Source organism: Hyperolius riggenbachi, chromosome 5 (assembly GCF_040937935.1).
Source record: "Hyperolius riggenbachi isolate aHypRig1 chromosome 5, aHypRig1.pri, whole genome shotgun sequence".
NCBI lineage: Eukaryota > Metazoa > Chordata > Amphibia > Anura > Hyperoliidae > Hyperolius > Hyperolius riggenbachi.
The window spans coordinates 42,309,509-42,328,035 of NC_090650.1; the positions used below are offsets into that span (position 1 = coordinate 42,309,509).

Genomic DNA, 18,527 nt, shown 5'->3' on the forward strand with positions numbered 1-18,527 from the left:
TTGGGAGCAACAACACCGTGAAGTCCAAAGAACACACAAGACAGGTCAGGGATAAAGTTATTGAGAAATTTAAAGCAGGCTTAGGCTACAAAAAGATTTCCAAAGCCTTGAACATCCCACTGAGCACTGTTCAAGCGATCATTTAAAAATGGAAGGAGTATGGCACAACTGTAAACCTACCAAGACAAGGCCATCCACCTAAACTCACAGGCCGAACAAGGAGAGCACTTAGCAGAAATGCAGTCAAGAGGCCCATGGTGACTCTGGACGAGCTGCAGAGATCTACAGCTCAGGTGGGAGACTCTGTCCATAGGACAACTATTAGTCACGCACTGTACAAAGTTGGCCTTTATGGAAGAGTGGCAAGAAGAAAGTCATTGTTAACAGAAAGCATAAGAAGTCCCGTTTGCAGTTTGCCACAAGCCATGTTGGGGACACAGCAACCATGTGGAAGAAGGTGCTCTAGTCAGATGAGATCAAAATGGAACGTTTTGGCCAAAATGCAAAACGCTATGTGTGGCGGAAAACTAACATTGCACATCACTCTGAACACACCATCCCCACTGTCAAATATGGTGGTGGCAGCATCATGCTCGGGGGGTGCATCTCTTCAGCAGGGACAGGGAAGCTGGTCAGAGTTGATGGGAAGATGGATGGAGCCAAATACAGGGCAATCTTGGAAGAAAACCTCTTGGAGACTGCAAAAGACTTGAGACTGGGGCGGAGGTTCACCTTACAGCAGGACAATGACCCTAAACATAAAGCCAGGGCAACAATGGAATGGTTTAAAACAAAACATATCTATGTGTTAGAATGGCCCAGTCAAAGTCCAGATCTAAATCCAATCGAGAATCTGTGGCAAGATCTGAAAACTGCTGTTCACAAACGCTGTCCATCTAATCTGACTGAGCTGGAGCTGTTTTGCAAAGAAGAATGGGCAAGGATTTCAGTCTCCAGATGTGCAAAGCTGGTAGAGACATACCCTAAAAGACTGGCAGCTGTAATTGCAGCAAAAGGTGGTTCTACAAAGTATTGACTCTGGGGGCTGAATAATTACGTACACCCCACTTTGCAGTTATTTATTTGAAAAAAATGTTTGGAAATCATGTATGATTTTCATTCCACTTCTCATGTGTACACCACTTTGTATTGGTCTTTCACGTGGAATGCCAATAAAATTGATTCATGTTTGTGGCAGTAATGTGACAAAATGTGTAAAACTTCAAGAGGGGCGAATACTTTTGCAACCCACTGTACATCCTTGTTCAGAGTCTATGGGCTAAAAGTATAATGCTGAATACACATGATGTAATTTCCCGTCCGATCAACGGGTAATCTGACAGGAAGTTGCATCGTGTCTGCATGTCCAAACTGCTTCTAATCGATAACGGGGTTAATTTTCCTGTGATAATTTCCGAAAATCGATCCCATTAATGAACGGGAGCAGAGTGGACATGTTGAAAATGATCATCCGATTCCCGTCAATCAGATGGGAAATAGCATCATGTGTACCTAGCATTAGAGGCAAAGGATCAGCAGGATAGCCAGGCAACTGGCATTGTTTAAAAGGAAACTAATATGGCAGCCTCCGCATATCTCTCACTTCAGTTGTATTTTAAATGCTTCTCAATGTGCATAAAAAGGACACCTAAAGGGAGAGAGATATGGAGGCTGCCATATTGGTTTTCTTTTAAACAATGCTGTATTCTTATTGGAAAACTGCAGCCTGAGTTGTTTCTAGAGGTGAAATCCCTTCTATATGCAGACAGAAATCACTCACCTAAAGACAAAATCTGACTGGTCGATTTCAGATCCACAGCTGCTGTTCTTCAATATCCCACCATTTCCAACGACGGCACATTGCTTGAAGGGAATTCCATCAAAGGGTTGGGACTGAAACATAAAAACATGGATTATGAAAAGATCTCGTTAAAGAGGAACTGTAACATAAAAAGATCCCCTGGGGGGTACTCACCTCGGGTGGGGGAAGCCTCCGGATCCTAATGAGGCTTCCCACGCCGTCCTCCATCCGTCAGGGGTCTCGCTGCAGCCCTCCGTGGAGTCCGGGCAGCGGTGACGTCAATATTTACCTTCCTGGCTCCTGCGCAGGCGCTCTGACGGCTGTCGGCTCCGAACTACACGGAAATACCCGATCGCCGTCGGGTCCGCTCTACTGCGCAGGCGCAAGTTTCCTGCGCCTGCGCAGTAGAGCGGACCCGAATGAGATCGGGTATTTCCGTGTAGTTCGGAATGGAAAGCCGCCACAGCGCCCCCGCTGGAGCCAGCAAAGGTAAATATTGAAATGACAGTCGGCACAGTCGCCGGCTGTTCGGAGGGCTGCGGAGAGACCCCCGTGGGACAGAGGACGGCGTGGGAAGCCTCATTAGGATCCGGAGGCTTCCCCCACCCGAGGTGAGTACCCCCCAGGGGATCTTTTGAATGTTACAGAGTCTCTTTAATGACTTAATTCTGTACGTGACAATTCCACAAGTTACTTTGAGTTATTTTATTGATTCAGGCTCAAAATGGAAAACAAAGCCAGTTTTCAAGACCTCACAAGGTCTCTTCATCAAGGCACAAAGGTAAAGAAACTAAATAGAGTGGGTTCTCTCAGTCCAGGGAGGTAGAGTTCCAGCAGCTACGGCACAATGAGGAAACCCTGTGAGCAGGTCTTGGTTTCTGCAAAGGCCACAAAGGCCCGGGTCTTGGGCGGCAGTCAGCTGAGGGGCGGCTGGACATGGAGGAGGGATTGCTGCAAATGTAATACAGAGGTTGCAAATAAGGAGCAACAGATAGAAATAGGGAGTTGCAGCCCAAGGGATCTGTATATAGTAAATGGAGGCTGCTGTGCATCTGCACAAGGAATAGGAGGGGGGCGTACATCAAAAAAGGGCGTCGGGAAAAAAGGGTGCGTGGTGTAAACGATAAGCAGTATTATCGTTTATAAAAATATTGTGTAGAATTTTGTTTACAAATAGTGTTTTAAGAATTTATAAATCATTAAATAATGTGTATGAGATCTGCAATTCTTAAAACGTTTATCTTCCCTGTTTCTAAACTGAAACTTATATTTACGTTTGTTAAAAACCCTCCCTGTACCTATCCCTAACCCCTAGACCCCCTGGTGGTGCCTAAACCTAAGACCCCCCTGGTTGTGCCTAAACCTAAGACCCCCCTGGTGGTGCCTAAACCTAAGACCCCCCTGGTGGTGCATAAAACTAACCACCCCAAAGCCCTCCCTGTACCTATCCCTAACCCCTAGACCCCCTGGTGGTGCCTAACCCTAAGACCCCCCTGTTGGTGCCTAACCCTAAGACCCCCCTGGTGGTGCCTAAACCTAAGACCCCCCTGTTGATGCCTAAACCTAAGACCCCCCTGGTGGTGCCTAAACCTAAGACCCCCTATGGATAATAATGTTTTACAAACATTAATAAATAAAACATTTAAATAAAAAAATGTAAATAATTTTTTTGGGTGGATAATAATGTTTTAGAAATGTTTTAGAAATAGTGATTTAGTATCTTTATAAACGTTATTCGTCACGGGCTCATTTTGTAAAGTTAAATCACCACAAGCACAGTTATAAAACCTTAAAAATCTCCGGGCGCCGTTTGTAAAACGTTAATAATCTCCGGCGCCTTTTTTTCCCTGTTCGGCGCCCATTAAACGATATTTATAATGGGAGTGAATGGGGCGCCCTTTTTGTCCACTTGGCTCATGCGCCCAAATCTCCTGCTTCCAGGAGGGGGTGCTGTACATGGAAGTGGAGCTGCCAGAAAGTATAAATCCAGCCTTGCCTGTGAGGACTTAACATGTTTGCTTTTTTAACGGCTGAGTTTAAATTGATAAAACAATTTCCTCTGTTATGCTGATTACTGACTGCTTGCATTGTACTATCATCATTCGTGTTACATGCAGAGTTGACTTTGAGCAATGGTTATCCATGTATTGGCTCTATACCATACAGTGTGCAGGGTATGTTTTTTCAAATCACTACCTTTAGTGGTGAACTCACATCATGACCCTGTGGCCCTATCAGCTTCATGCATTAATCAGCGGTAAATGTACCGCTGACACATAGGGTTACTATAAGCACGCGCACACAGTCCGGTGTGTGTAGCGCGTGCTCCTAAACGCCGCACGATGCACTCGTAGCGCAATTGCTGTATTCCACTAGCGCGGCCGCTACTATGGTAATTGGGTGCTGTTGAAGTGAGGATTATAAAATTACTCCATACAGATGTCCACCCATCGCATTATTTGTGAGGCTCCAGAACTTCTCAAGAGCAGCCCCCTACACTATGGAACTCCCCCACCAAGTTTTCCACCACCTTTAACTCATACAAGCAGGCCTTAAAGTGAACCTGAAGCCTAATTAAAATAAAAAAAACAAATAACTAAGGAGGGGAAAGCTCTGGGTTCTATAGAGACTTCCCGTTCCTCCTACAGTCCCCTCATTCTAGCTTTTCCTCCCTGTTAGCAGTCTCCGACTGGGTCATAGACTGCTCACTTCTGCCGCGGAAGGCTTCGTAAGCCAAGTGCTCCCGAAGATGGGCGGCTCTGTAGTGTGCATACCTGGGTGCGCTCTCTCGCGCATGCACAGTTCAAAGCCCCCTGTTTTTTACATTTTAATTGGGCTTCAGTTTCCCTTTAACCACTTAAGTACCAGCGGTCTCTGCCCCCTTAAGGACCAGAGATTGCTGGTACCAGAAACGGCGGAACAATGACGAATTGCCGCACATACCTGCTGCACCGCCACACTTTGGGAATCTGGCCGCCCACTCTGCCGTCTCTATGATGACAGAGTTCCCCTGTGAGCCGATCAGGAGCCACTTTCATTGGCTCCTGTCCCTGCCTATCAATGTAAGCTAATGGGAGCTGCTTACGTTGATAGACAGGGCCAGGAACTAATGAAATCGGCTCCTGACCCGCTCACAGGGCTCTGCTGTCATAGAGACGGCAGAGCGAGTGAGCTGCGGCGAGATCGTCGGGAGCGTAGACAACAGGCGGCGGCGGTGGATTGAAATCTACGCCCTGGCAGCCAGGCAGCCATCAAAACAGGGCATAGATTTCAATCATTAAGGTCCTAAAGTAGTTAAAGACCCATATATTCACTATTGCTTACCCACCATCTTCCTAGCTCCATCATCTTCCCCCGCTTGGACTTCCATCCCCCCCCCCCCCATGCGTCTATCTACCCCTCCCCTTAGATTGTAAGACTATTTGGCAGGGCCCTACTCCCAGTTTGCTCTTCTCCACCACCATATGGACTCAGTGATTTGTCTGCTGTATTTATCTGTACATCGTTGCATCATTATTTTGTATACCGCTGTTGAACGCTGTAATGTGCCTGTGTGACATTGTGAATGCTGTAATGCCTCCCCTCTCTATTGTACAACGCTGTGTAATATGTTATCTCTTTCTAAATAAAGTTTCAGAAAACAAACCCTCACTTGAGCGATAATGAGATTTATTTTGCCGTGTAGTGATTACCAATGTGTGCAGCCACAGACAAGCTAGAGGAGTAATCCAGAACATCTTCTACAGATTAAATACATCATAAATAATGAAAACACCAGGAGCTCCCCCTGTCATCCTAATGAGACTCCATAACAAATCCAATTACCTATTCGCTAATAGACCTGCATGCAAGTGAATATTAACAGATGAATAGCTGTGACGGTTCCTGTTCTCACTCTGCTTACAAAACAGACCGGACACCTGGGATGTGGTTCCCCCTCGATATTGTACAGAATGTATAACCACTTAACCACACGGTAGCCTCCTAAATTAATACTCTAAATTCAAGAAGCTCTAGAATAGATCATACATGTCAAACTCCGGCCAAATCTGTCCATCAGAGCCATAAAATGTGGCGCCCTAGTGGTTTCCCCACTTTGCATTATGTCTGGCCCACTTTAGATCATGAGGGATGCTATATTGGAGGTGAAGCCCTAGATAACCAGGGAAACCATATGGGGGAGGGAGGGGAAAAGCACTAAACACTAGGGAACTGTATAGGGGAGGGTGGGGGACACTAGGCACCAGGGAACTGTATAGGGGAAGGCGGGGGACACTAGGCACCAGGGAACTGTATAGGGGAGGGCGGGGTCCTCTAGGCACCAGGGAACTATATAGGGAAGGATGGGTGGTCACTAGTGTTCAATTTCCGTCCACTTTGCATTTCAGTTTGACACCCCTGCTCTAGATGGAATAAGTAGACAATACCCTTACTTAAAGCGGATCCAAGATGAAAAACTAACTATAACAAGTAACTTGTCTATATATCTTATATAAATTTTAGATTTACACAGCAAATCTAGCTGCAAACAGCTTTAATATAATATGATTATTTCTTCCTGTGATACAATGACAGCAGCCATGTTGTTTGTAAACATTACACAGAGGCAGGCTTATCTGTATCTTGATCACTATGCCTGTGAAAAAAACCTAATCCCCCCTCCTCCCCTCTGCCTTTGAAATCAATGGCTAGTAACACCTCCTCCTCCTCCTGCCCAGACTGAGCTCCCATGAGCCCTTGCTACTGCCAAGGCTCTCTGAAAACCTGTGGGTGTGATTTATTTAGTTTATAGGGAATTAGAGTAGTAAAACAAAAACAAAAAAGTATTTGGCTTGAGGAATGCCTTATAAACTATAGGAAAGGAACACAATTATGCAATGAGTAAAGGTTCACCTCGGGTCCACTTTAACCACTTAACATCTCAGTCGTTTTCAGCTTATGCATCCGAGCAATGTTCACCTCCCATTCATTAGCCTATAACTTTATCACTACTTATCACAATGAACTGATCTATATCTTGTTTTTTCCGCCACCAATTAGGCTTTCTTTGGGGGGTACATTTTGCTAAGAGCCACTTTACTGTAAATGCATTTTAACAGGAAGAATAAGAAAAAAAATGAAAAAATTCATTATATGTCAGTTTTCGGCCATTATAGTTTTAAAATAATACATGCCTCCATAATTTAAACCCACGTATTGTTATTGCCCATTTGTCACGGTTATTTCACCATTTAAATTATGTCCCTATCACAATGTATCGCGACAATATTTTATTTGGAAATAAAAGAGCATTTTTTCCGTTTTGCATACATCACTATTTACAAGCTTATAAAAAAAAAATAGAGAGAAATATTTCATCTTTACATAGATATTTAAAAAGTTTAGACCCTTAGGTAAATATTTATGTTTGGTTTTTTTTATAGTAATGTTTTTTTTGTTTTTTTTTATTAAACATTTTATGTGGGCATTTTTGGGAGGGTGGGATATAAAAGTGTTTTATTTGGGGAAATATTGGTGTATTGTAATGTTTTTTGGCATTTACTTGTAGTTTTACTTTTTGGCCACAAGATGGCAATCTCGAGTTTGTTTACATGACATCACTCTAAGCGTACAATGTACGCTTAGAGGGACACAGCTTCAGAAAGAGCGAAGCTTCCGAGAGAAGCTGTCGCTTTTTCAGCGAGGGAGAGGAATCAGTGATCGGGCTCCATAGCCCGATACATTGATTCCGTGGCTACCGACTCCGCGGCCGGGAGTGCGCGTGCACGCGCGCGATCGGCCGCGGGAGCGCGCCTGTCCTCCTTGACGTTTTTATACGTCAAGGAGGACAAAGTGGTTAAAGAGGAACTGTAGTGAAAATAACATAATGAATACAATTGCCTATTTTTTACAATATTCATTCATAGACTACTTAGTCGGTGTTTGCCCATTGTAAAATCTTTTCTCTCCCGGATTTACATTCTGAAATGTATCATTGGTGGTGACATCTTTAGTTCTGTTAGGTGATCTGATGTTTGTTACTGACAGTGCTATGCAAGAAGGAGATGATGTTTGCTTGGCAGTTGGAAAAAGACTTTATTTCCCACAATGCAACGAGGTTCACTGTCAGGACCATGGTCATGACTTCACACTGTGGCAGTGGCGTAGCTAAATATGGGGCCCCATAGCAAAACTTTCATATGTAGGCACACTAAAGCAATACAACTTGCCCTTACCCTATGGATAGGAGTTAATGGGGCAATTTACAGTCTCATGCACTTAACACTGCCCATTATTTATTTAATGATTGTATTTATAAAGCACCAACATATTACGCAGCGCTGGACATTAGTTACGGTGACAGACAATATTTAGGGGTGACATACAGCAATATGACAATACAGGAATACAAGAAAGACCAGATCATGCAGCACAGTATGAGTACCAGGTAATGCTGAGTCAGTCACTGGATGGAGCATGGAGTTAGGCAAGTTAGGTTCACTCAGATGCCTAGAATGGGTTCACAGTAATGGAGGTGCATGATCAGGTAGGACACAAAAGGAGGAGGACCCTGCCCAAAGGCTTACAATCTAGAGGGAGAGGTAGGGACACGAAAGGTAGGGGACCAGAGTTCAGCTGCGGGTTTAGAGCACTAGTGAGGGGTGGTAGGCCAGAGTGAAAAGGTGAGTTTTGAGGGCCTTCTTGAAGATGTTGAAGGAGGGGGCTGGCCTAATGGGTGGAGGTAGGGAGTTCCATAGTGTTGGAGCAGCTTTAGAGAAGTCCTGGAGGCGTGCATGGGACTGGGTGATGCGGGGGGGGGGGGGGGGCATAATTCAAGGGCAATGAGACAAAGTCAGGGGGTGGAGAAACACAAGAAAGTTAATGATGAATAGTACTTTAAAGGAGTACTGTAAACCCTTAAAAAAAAAAAAGAGTTGAACTTGCCTGGAGCTTCTACCGCCACCCTGTAGATGTCCGGTGCTTTCGCCGTTACAAATCGATGCTCCGGTCCCCCGCCGCAGCTCACTTCCGGTATTTGAGACTTTAATGTTGCAAGCCATCCCGCCTGCGCAGTAGAAGCCCCAGGTAGGTTCAACTCTTTTTTTAAGGGGTTACGGTACTCCTTTAAGTACCACCTGGGCCCCCTATGCACCAGGGCCTCATGGCTATTGCTACGCCCCTGGGTGGGGTTTCACCAAAATATCAGCCATACAGACGTCCCTGATGATCCGTTATAGACAATTAAGTTCAATCCTTGGTTAAAGTTCCTCTCTAAATTATTTTTTTTTTACATCTGTGAAGCCAGGTATGTTTGAATAAATGTACAACTAGAGATATAAGCTAAAGCCTGCTACACCTCCAACTTTGACAGGTCAATGACTGCCCAATTTTACCACCTCCAAGTAGTATGAGGGCCAACAGGTATTGCATACTATCAACAGACTTTTGTATGTAAGCTCTCATACTATGGGAAAGTGGCAAAATTGGCCAATCAAAATTGGATGTGTACACCAGGCTTTAGTGATTACTCCACGCAGTAAAGCCTGGTATGCGCCAAAATTAGTTCCGGGTACAACCCCCATTGTACTGGTGATTAAATTAGATACTGATTCTAATTGTGATTGGCCAATGACTGGCCAAATTTACCACTTCCATCTAGCATGAGGGCCAACAAGTTTTGAATACTATAAACAGACAGTGGGCTTGATTCACAAAAGCGCGCTAAGCGTTAGCATGCCAGTGAAAAGCCGCTTAGCACGTGCAAACTGGCTCTTCAAGCGTTAATATGCATGTAAGAGTTTACGCGCGTAAAGTTTTGCCTGCAGCTCTTCACGTGCAAAATCAGCCGCTTCATATGCTAAGTATCGTGATAAGCAATGACTTCACGTGCTAAGGAGACTTAGCATGCGAAGTCCAGGCTTATCACGAGAACAGAGCGTAGCGCACAGAGCCGTACGCACGCTAAAATAGCGCACAAACAGCAACAGCTTTGTCCGTGCAAACTACTTAGCACCCTAGTTTGCAAGTGCAAAGCCTTAACATGTGCTGAGTTAGCACTGGTTAGTGAATCAAGCGCAATGTAGGTAAGCTTTCATTTCACATCCCATTAAAGCTATAGGCTGATGCTTGCTTGGCTTACCAAGGGCGAAAAGGGATAATTTGCATATTCAGTAGTGGTGCATTGTGGGTAACCACAAATGTTCACTTATAGCTGAATTATTGCAGATTTCCTTCTGTTTTAAGAAGGCAAATACACCAAGCTTTGCTGTTTTTAGTAGGAGGGCTTTTTGGTCTCTTTTATCCCACTATACATTCCTAGTAGTTTGGGTCACCCTGAGCTGCTTGGTCACTCTGTTGGACTGGTCCAAGCCCTATCTCATACAGCCTTATCAATCCCTGCCATGTACTGGTGAGGACCAAAAGTCCAAAACAGGCTGTCTACATGTGGGTTTGATATGGCTGTGTAAAATGTAAAGCTACAGGCTTGTTATACACCAGCGATTCTGGATGCTCGCTTGGCTTACCAAGCGCGTAAAGGGATAATTTGCATATTCAGTGGTGGTGCATTGTGTTCTGTTTTAAGTAGGCAAATACACCAAACATCCCAAAAGGATACTGAAAAGGTAATTGGTTTCCCTCTAAATTGGCCCTAGACTATGATACATACATTACACATTAATACATACACAAATGACTGTAGCAGGGATTAGATTGTGAGCCCCTCTGAGGGACAGCTAAGTGACAAGACAATACACTCTGTACAGCGCTGTAGAAGATGTCAGCAATATATAAATTAGGGTGACCATATTTTGATTTCCAAAAAAAGAGGGCGATCACAACAGCATGTGGGCGTGGTCATGGGTGGGGCCAAATATACAAGACCTTAGCAGTGTGCTGTCCAACTTCGCGGGCATGGAGGGCCGTTTTTTTTTCCAGACCACATGGTGGTGGAGGGCCGGCCGACCACAAAATGTAATCAGATTCGCAGAAGATTTCCCCACAAAATGCAATAAAATCACACAGGCAGGTGACAAATGACAATCATGGTGAGAACTTCAGAGAAGACTGTAAAAACCATGCGAGTTAAGCACAATGATTTAGTATTCTGGCTGAACTGGATGGCTGTATGTCTTCTGTTCAACCTAAAACCTTAACTGCTGAGAAAAGTTAAACATGCTGTACTGAACGTTTTGCCATTCATTTGCCCATACTGACAGCTGGATATCTCAGTGATTTAACTGAACACTTGGGGGTTAATTTAAGCTAACAAAGGTCAGTTTGTGATGAAGTGCAGGAAAACAGGAGGCCCTGCCAGTCTCTCACACAAGTCAGAAAGCAGCCCTCCTGGAGTCTAGGGACTGTCAAAAACTTTTCAACTTTTTTAACCAGCCCTAAATCACTGAATGAAAGGACGGCCTGGGGGGAGATTGCCCACCTTCCCCCTTGGCCAGTCCTGAAGCTGCAGTTCCTGTTTCTTCCAGACATCCACTGTGAACTGAAATGTTCATTGTAATGATCCGGATGATTCGACTCACAAAAAAGATCCGGATCAAAGATCCGAATCGTTCATGATCCGGATCAAAGATCCGAATCGTTCATGATTCGGACAACACGGCTGTGTTCGGCTCTCAAGCGGCTCTTCTGCAGCTCGGCTCGCTCTGTATTCGGCTCTTTTCACCCGGACATTTCAAAAACCCGGGAGGACGGCCCAGACAGGTCGGAAAAAGTGGACCTGTCCGGGCAAAAGAGGACGCCTGGTCAGCCTAATATAAATACTAAATAATAATTTCAAATGGAAGCAGGAAAATCATCCAATTACCCTCACAATGTATTGTTTCAGGCGGCAAAAAGTCTAGAACCAGCCCTGATTGTAATACTACTTGCATTGGGGACCAGGCAACAGTTTTAAAGCTTTTTGTGAAAAAACAAATGACAGTTTTTCTTTTATAACTGCAGAGGCAGTTGTATCAGCGGTTGTGGTCAGTATCCTCAGTAGTGTAACTTTTCAGTGTAATGTTATCAGCAGTTGTGCTGTCTTCCCCTGCAGACACTCCTGGGAGCTTTGTCTACCTGACATACAGCTGTGCAGGGAGCTGTAGGAGTGAATTGCTGAACCAGTACATGAGCTCTTATTTCTTCCTAAAAAGCCTTATCTCTCCCTTTCCTCCCCCTACCTGTGTAATGTGACTGGTTTATGGCACTCTTATCTCCTGCAAAGCCAGAACTGGCCATCAAAATCACTGTTCTGAGATCTGTAATACTATGTACACACTGCAAGATAAGTGACCTATGAACAACCACTCCACTATCAAATTCTGATGGCATATGCTAGGTACACAACATACAATTTCAATGATTCCAACAAGTCGGATCTGAATTTCGATCGATTTTTCGATCGTTTTTTCGATTCTATGAAAAAATCGTTCGAAATTCAGATCGGACATGTGGAAAAGAATCGATTTTGCAGGTAAATCTGTAATTGTATGGTGTGTACCTAGCATTAACCCTTAAGGTGCCCATACACCTACCGATCTGGCGGCCAATCGACCATAAGCTAAAATAATAATTATTGAATCGGATGAAAATCGATGCCGCCAAAAGCATGCCCGATCGGCGATGCAACATCTATCGATTGGAGAAATCTTTGATATAAAATGCAGCTACGATGATCACGCCAAAAACCGGCTATTAACTTTAAGAATTGCCGCTACAACAATCTCACTGAATGCCATGTTTAAGGTTAGGCCCCTGGGGGAGGGGAGGTTTAAAGGTTAGGCACCACCATGGGGGGTTAAGGTTAGGCATCACCATGGGGGTTAGGGTTAGGCATCACCATGGGGGTTAGGCATCACCATGGGGGTTAGGGTTAGGCATCACCATGGGAGTTAGGGTTAGGCATCACCATGGGGGGTTAAGGTTAGGCATCCGCATGGGGGGTTAAGGTTAAGCATCAGCATGGGGGGGGGGGTTAAGGTTAGGAGCCTCCATGGGGGGGTTAAGGTTAGGAGCCTCCATGGGGGGGTTAAGGTTAGGAACCTCCATGGGAGGTTAGGGTTAGGAACCTCCATGGAGGGTTAGGAACCTCCATGGAGGGTTAAGATTAGGAACCTCCATGGGGGGTTAAGGTTAGGAACCTCCATGGGGGGTTAAGGTTAGGAACCTCCATGGGGGGTTAGGTTTAGGAACCTCCATGGGGGGTTAGGAATCTCCATGGAGGGTTAGGAACCTCCATGGAGGGTTAAGGTTAGGAACCTCCATGGAGGGTTAAGGTTAGAAACCTCCATGGGGGTTAGGGTTAGGAACCTCCATGGAGGGTTAGGAACCTCCATAGAGGGTTAAGGTTCGGAACCTGCATGGGGGGTTAAGGTTAGGAACCTCCATGGGGGGTTAAGGTTAGGAACCTCCATGGGGGGTTAGGGTTAGGAACCTCAATGGGGGGTTAGGAACCTTCATGGGGGGTTAGGGTTAGGAACCTCCATGGAGGGTTAGGAACCTCCATGGGGGGGGGGGGGGTTAAGGTTAGGAACCTCCATGCGGGGGGGCCGGGGTTAAGGTTAGGAACCTCCATGGGGGGGGGGGGTTAAGGTTAGGCAACACCATGGAGGGTTAAGGGTAAGGCACCACCATGGGAGGTTAAGGTTAGGCGCCAGGGCTAACGTTAGGGTTGTATTCTAATAGAGGCTACATCCAGTGTAGTTTTAAACAGAATCATCCTCATTGGCTACATTAGCTTCTAAGGGTACAATGGTTAATTTGCATATATTCAGCAGTGTTGCCCTGGGAGACATCAAGCTCACTCCAACCTGAATTATCGCAAATTCTTTCTGTTTTAAGAAAGCAAACTTTTGTTTTTCTTGGCTACAAACAGGTGCCCTATTATAACCGAAATCATGTTTATTGGCTACTTCTAATGCCCTTTTTCCCAGAAGCCCTTATAACATGTACGCTCTGTAGTAGTACACGATTTCTGTTGCCAGTCAGGGAGGTTTCTGCCCCTGCAGCTTTTATGTCCTCTGGATTGATGTTCAGAGAGCCTCAAGAAGTTGAGCTTGTTAAACACAATTTTTTTTTAACCTAGATAACTGTGACTATCTAATAAACGTGGGCAGTCTAGTCATTCGATGTATTTTACCAGATCTTACCAGACTGCAGTAGACAGTTACCGTTATTGTCTTATTATGTTCTGTTTTCAAGATTTGCAGAAGGAAACAGATGGCAGCGGTAGGCTTTTGATAAGGAATGGTTATTATTCTGCCTGCCGAGTGTCATTAAATCTGAAGCCAATCTAAAAAAACCCAAAACAGATACTCACCTATGGAAAGGAAGGCTCTGGATCCTATAGAGCCTTCCTGTTCCTCTCATGGTCCCCGTGTTCCAACGCTGGCTCATCCATTCAAATCTCCTGCAGTGGGAGGCTTCAGAACTCTTCAGAAGCCCAAGTGCTCCTAAAGACAGGCTGCTCTGTACTGAGCATGCGTGTGCGCGAGAGTTTGGATAAGCCTGTCTTTGGGAGTACTCGGACTCCCGAAGACTCTCTAGGACCCAGAGCCTTACTTCTCCTTAGGTAAGTATCTGTTCTTTTTTTTTCTAGATTTGCTTCAGACTCTTAATAGACTGAGCCTTGCAGTGCAGATGGAGGGGATGGCGGGCTGGAGGCTACGGAAGTCAGGCTGCTGTGCAGCCAGCTGATACAGCTCTGTGTTGTTATTAGCTGATACATGAGATGTGCCAACCCTCTTCCATCTCAGGTGAGGTGAGGAAAGAATTCTGACAGCTGTGGACAGTTTACAGCCTTAAAGGGATATCCCTCACCCACACAATCAGGGCTGTGCGTATTTACCAAATAGGCATCTGCCTTGAGGCACCCACCCTAAGGGGGCAGCCCAAACATTACTGCAGGATTTAGCCAATATTCTTTTTCTTGAGATTTTCTTTCGTCTTTTGGTGACTCATTTCATGTCCGCCCGTTAGTGATCATCGTAATCTGCTAATTACGAGTACGCAAGAAATTTTGTGTAAGATTTCCGCAAGTGTGGTCACATGTAATTACGATTTCTAAATGCAACTTAATTTTGCGTAATCTATTTGTAGTTTTATGTTATCACCTGTCAATTTGCACCAACTTTAGCGGTTAATAGCAAAGGGAAAAGATAGCAAAGACAGAGAGGGACCCGGACAACTACAGATGGCTGGAAAAAGCCCCGGGTAAGTTAAAGAGGAACTCAAGTGAAAATAATGCAATAAAAAAAGTGCTTCATTTTTACAATAATGATGTATAAATGATTTAGTCAGTGTTTGCTCATTGTAAAATCTTTCCTCTCCCCGATTTACATTCTGACATTTATTACATGGTGACATTTTTACTGTGGGCAGGTTATGTAGCTGCTGCTAGCTGTTTTGGCTGTTAGAGACAGCTGTAAACAGCTAATTCCTGTCTGTGAACCTTGTTACATTGTAACAAACTGCCTAAAGTACTGCGGTCCCAGAGCTTCTTGTGGGAGGGGTTTCAGCACAAAATCAGTCATACAGCGCCCCCTGATGGTCTGTTTGTGAAAAGCATTATATTTCTCATGTAAAAGGGGGTATCAGCTACTGATTGGGATAAAGTTCAATTCTTTGCTGGAGTTTCTCTTTAAATTGGTGTCCTTAATGTCCCTTTAAAGTGTACCACAGCAATATGACATTTTAACGAGTTTAAAAAACGTTTTCCTTTTAACTATTAACCTCCTGAGCGATAATCCCGAGCTGAGCTCGGGGTATATCGCGCAGGAGGATTTCTCAGGCCCTGGTGGGCCGATTTGCATAATTTTTTTTTGTTACACGCAGCTAGCACTTTGCTAGCTGCGTGTAACTTCCGATCGCCGCCGCTCGCCGCTGATCCGCCGCCGCTCGCCGTGCCGTGCAGCCCCCCCCCCCGACCCCTTGCGCAGCCTGGCCAATCAGTGCCAGGCAGCGCTGAGGGGTGGATCGGGACTCCCTCTGACGTCACGACGTCGGTGACGTCATCCCGCCCCGTCGCCATGGCGACCGGGGAAGCCCAGAAGGAAATCCCGTTCTGAACGGGATTTCCTGCTTACTCTGATCGCCGAAGGATTTAAAAAATTTAAAAAATTTAAAAAATTTAAAAAAATAGTGCTGCGCCACCTCCTGGGCGATATAACTGTATCGCCCAGAGGGTTAAAAACTGATTTTCTTAAAAAACTACAGGGTCGTTTTAATTTTTTTTTGCCTTGTCTCACTATTCCCCTTCACATATGTAGCAATTTTGGTGATGATAGCATGTATGCAGCGGCGTAGCAATAGGGAGTGCAGAGGTTGCGACCGCATCGCATCGGGGCCCCTCAACCACAGTATTAGCTCTCTATTGGTCCTGTGCTGGTAATATTTACTTTTATAGATACTTTAAATAATTCTAATCATTAACAAACTGTTCCCCATTCCCTTCTTACACTTCTGACACTGTGATTGTCCTTAGCAGGCTTTGGTGCATCGTATCAATTGTTATGTATTGAGTGCTTGAGGGGGGCCCCATGTAAAACTTGCACCGGGGACCATAGCTCCTTAGCTACGCCACCGTATGTATGGGGCTTCGTAATTGATACAGGGATACGAGCGCTGATGCAAACAAGAGTCAGCTGCCAAAGGATTCCAATCCACAATGGAAAATCGTCCTGCAAGTAAATTCCTTACTGCTGTCAAGCCAATTCCCACACTGTTCAACCTGCAGACACCCAGTGCCCAGAATGGGGACAAGGGAGCATGGTACTGCGTCTGCGCTAGATCCTTAAAGGACACCCGAAGCGAAAATAAACAAATGAAATAAACGATTGTATCTATCTTCCTTCTCCTAAAAATGACTTATTAACCTATTTTGGTTCCTGGACGTAGAAACTACGTCCAGGAACCATGCGCGCTACCGCGCGCTCCCGCAGCCGATCGCGCGCGTGCACGCGCACTCCCGGCCACGGATCCGGTAGCCACGGAATCAATGTATCGGGCTATGGTGCCCGATCACTGATTCCTCTCCCCCGCTGAAAAAGCGACAGCTTCTCTCGGAAGCTGTGCTTTTTCTGGCCGTTGCCTCCCCTCTGCGTCACTCTAAGCGTGTGTTACGCTTAGAGTGACGTCATGTAAACAAACTCATGGCCGCCATCTTGTGGCCAAAAAGTAAAACTACAACTAAAAGTAAAAAAAATTTAAAACAACACACAATTACATTATAAAACTATAGTTTACATCCCACCCTCCCAAAAATACCCAAATAAAATGTTTAATATAAAAAAAAACAAAAACATTACAATAAAAAAACAACAACATGTAAATATTTACCTAAGGGTCTAAACTTTTTAAATATCAATGTAAAGATGAAATATTTCTATATATTTTTTTATTTTAAACTTGTAAATAGTGATAGATGCAAAACGGAAAAAATGCACCTTTATTTCCAAATAAAATATTGTCGCCATACATTGTGATAGGGACATAATTTTAATGGTGTAATAACCGGGACATATGGGCAAATACAAAACGTGAGTTTTAATTATGGAGGCATGTATTATTTTAAAACTATAATGGCTGAAAACTGAGAAATAATGATTTTTTCTGTTTTTTTCTTATTCTTCCTGTTAAAATGCATTTACAGTAAAGTGGCTCTTAGCAAAATGTACCCCCCAAAGAAAGCCTAATTGGTGGCGGAAAAAACAAGATATAGATCAGTTCATTGTGATAAGTAGTGATAAAGTTATAGGCTAATGAATGGGAGGTGAACATTTCTCAAGTGAAAACGACGGAACGCGAATGTGTTAAGATATTCCACGCTTTTATTTGATGTTTGAATCTACTTTTTAGGTTTTAACTGTTTTATTGTTTTTGCTCAATGACACATTCAATGAAGTATGCCAGAGCTAAAAATCTATGAACTATTGACCCTTTTTATCTCTTTCCTGCTCACAGAATCCATTTTCTGCTAGGAAAGTGTTTTATAGTTGGAATTTCTTATCAGTGAGGGTCACACTGTAGTCACTTCCTGTCTGAGTCAGGACTGAGTCAGCCACTTACATACCTGATATTTAACTCTTTCAGGCAGATAAAGAAAAAAAGGAACACAGCATAGTTATTAGTGTGCTTGGTACTGTACATACACATATCTATCTCATCATGTCACATGTCACTTTGGGTATCCTTGGAGGTAAAAATCGCCGCCGCAAGAGGGTAATAGTTCTACACTGAGGGCTGCACATAGAAAATTACATGGAGATCAGCAACAGGAAAGGGTAATTACTCTATATAGAGGGCATATGGGGGTTGGAGGGAGAAAGCTCCAAGACAGATGCTTAGGGAAGAAAAAAGTAAAAGCCGTGACTGTATGTAAACTGCATGTATTTGTTATTATTGTTTAACTGTGCAGCATCAGGGAAGATGATTTCTCTGCAGAAATCAATACAAATAGTAATAAAAAAATTCCCCCCCATATCTCCTTCTGGATGCAAAAATCAATAATGCAAATGATTTTTTTTTTTTTTAGTTTTAAAGCCTTTCATTCTGAATTCACAGCTTTAACCTCCTCATACTTCAGTGTGCATAACATTTCTTACATGGGTTCCCTGATCAATAATGCAATATACTTGCATTGCTGATTTTATCTCCGTTTTACAATACTGCCATGTCACATCCAGTATTCCCAGTTTTGGCTATCACTTCCTGTTTGCATAAAATGATCTGCAGTGTGTGCTGATCACCTGATCGG

At 44.2% G+C, this 18,527-nt stretch overlaps 1 protein-coding gene across 2 annotated transcripts in view; it reads right to left on the reverse strand.

Moving 5' to 3' along the window:
- Positions 1-18,527, reverse strand: part of ST8SIA6 (ST8 alpha-N-acetyl-neuraminide alpha-2,8-sialyltransferase 6) — a 163,314-nt gene that overhangs the window by 14,020 nt on the left and 130,767 nt on the right. For both annotated transcript variants that reach the window (XM_068238577.1, XM_068238576.1), the window contains one exon: positions 1,781-1,893. In XM_068238577.1, the coding sequence (XP_068094678.1) occupies positions 1,781-1,893 (113 nt within the window). The remainder of the gene's footprint in view (positions 1-1,780; positions 1,894-18,527) is intronic.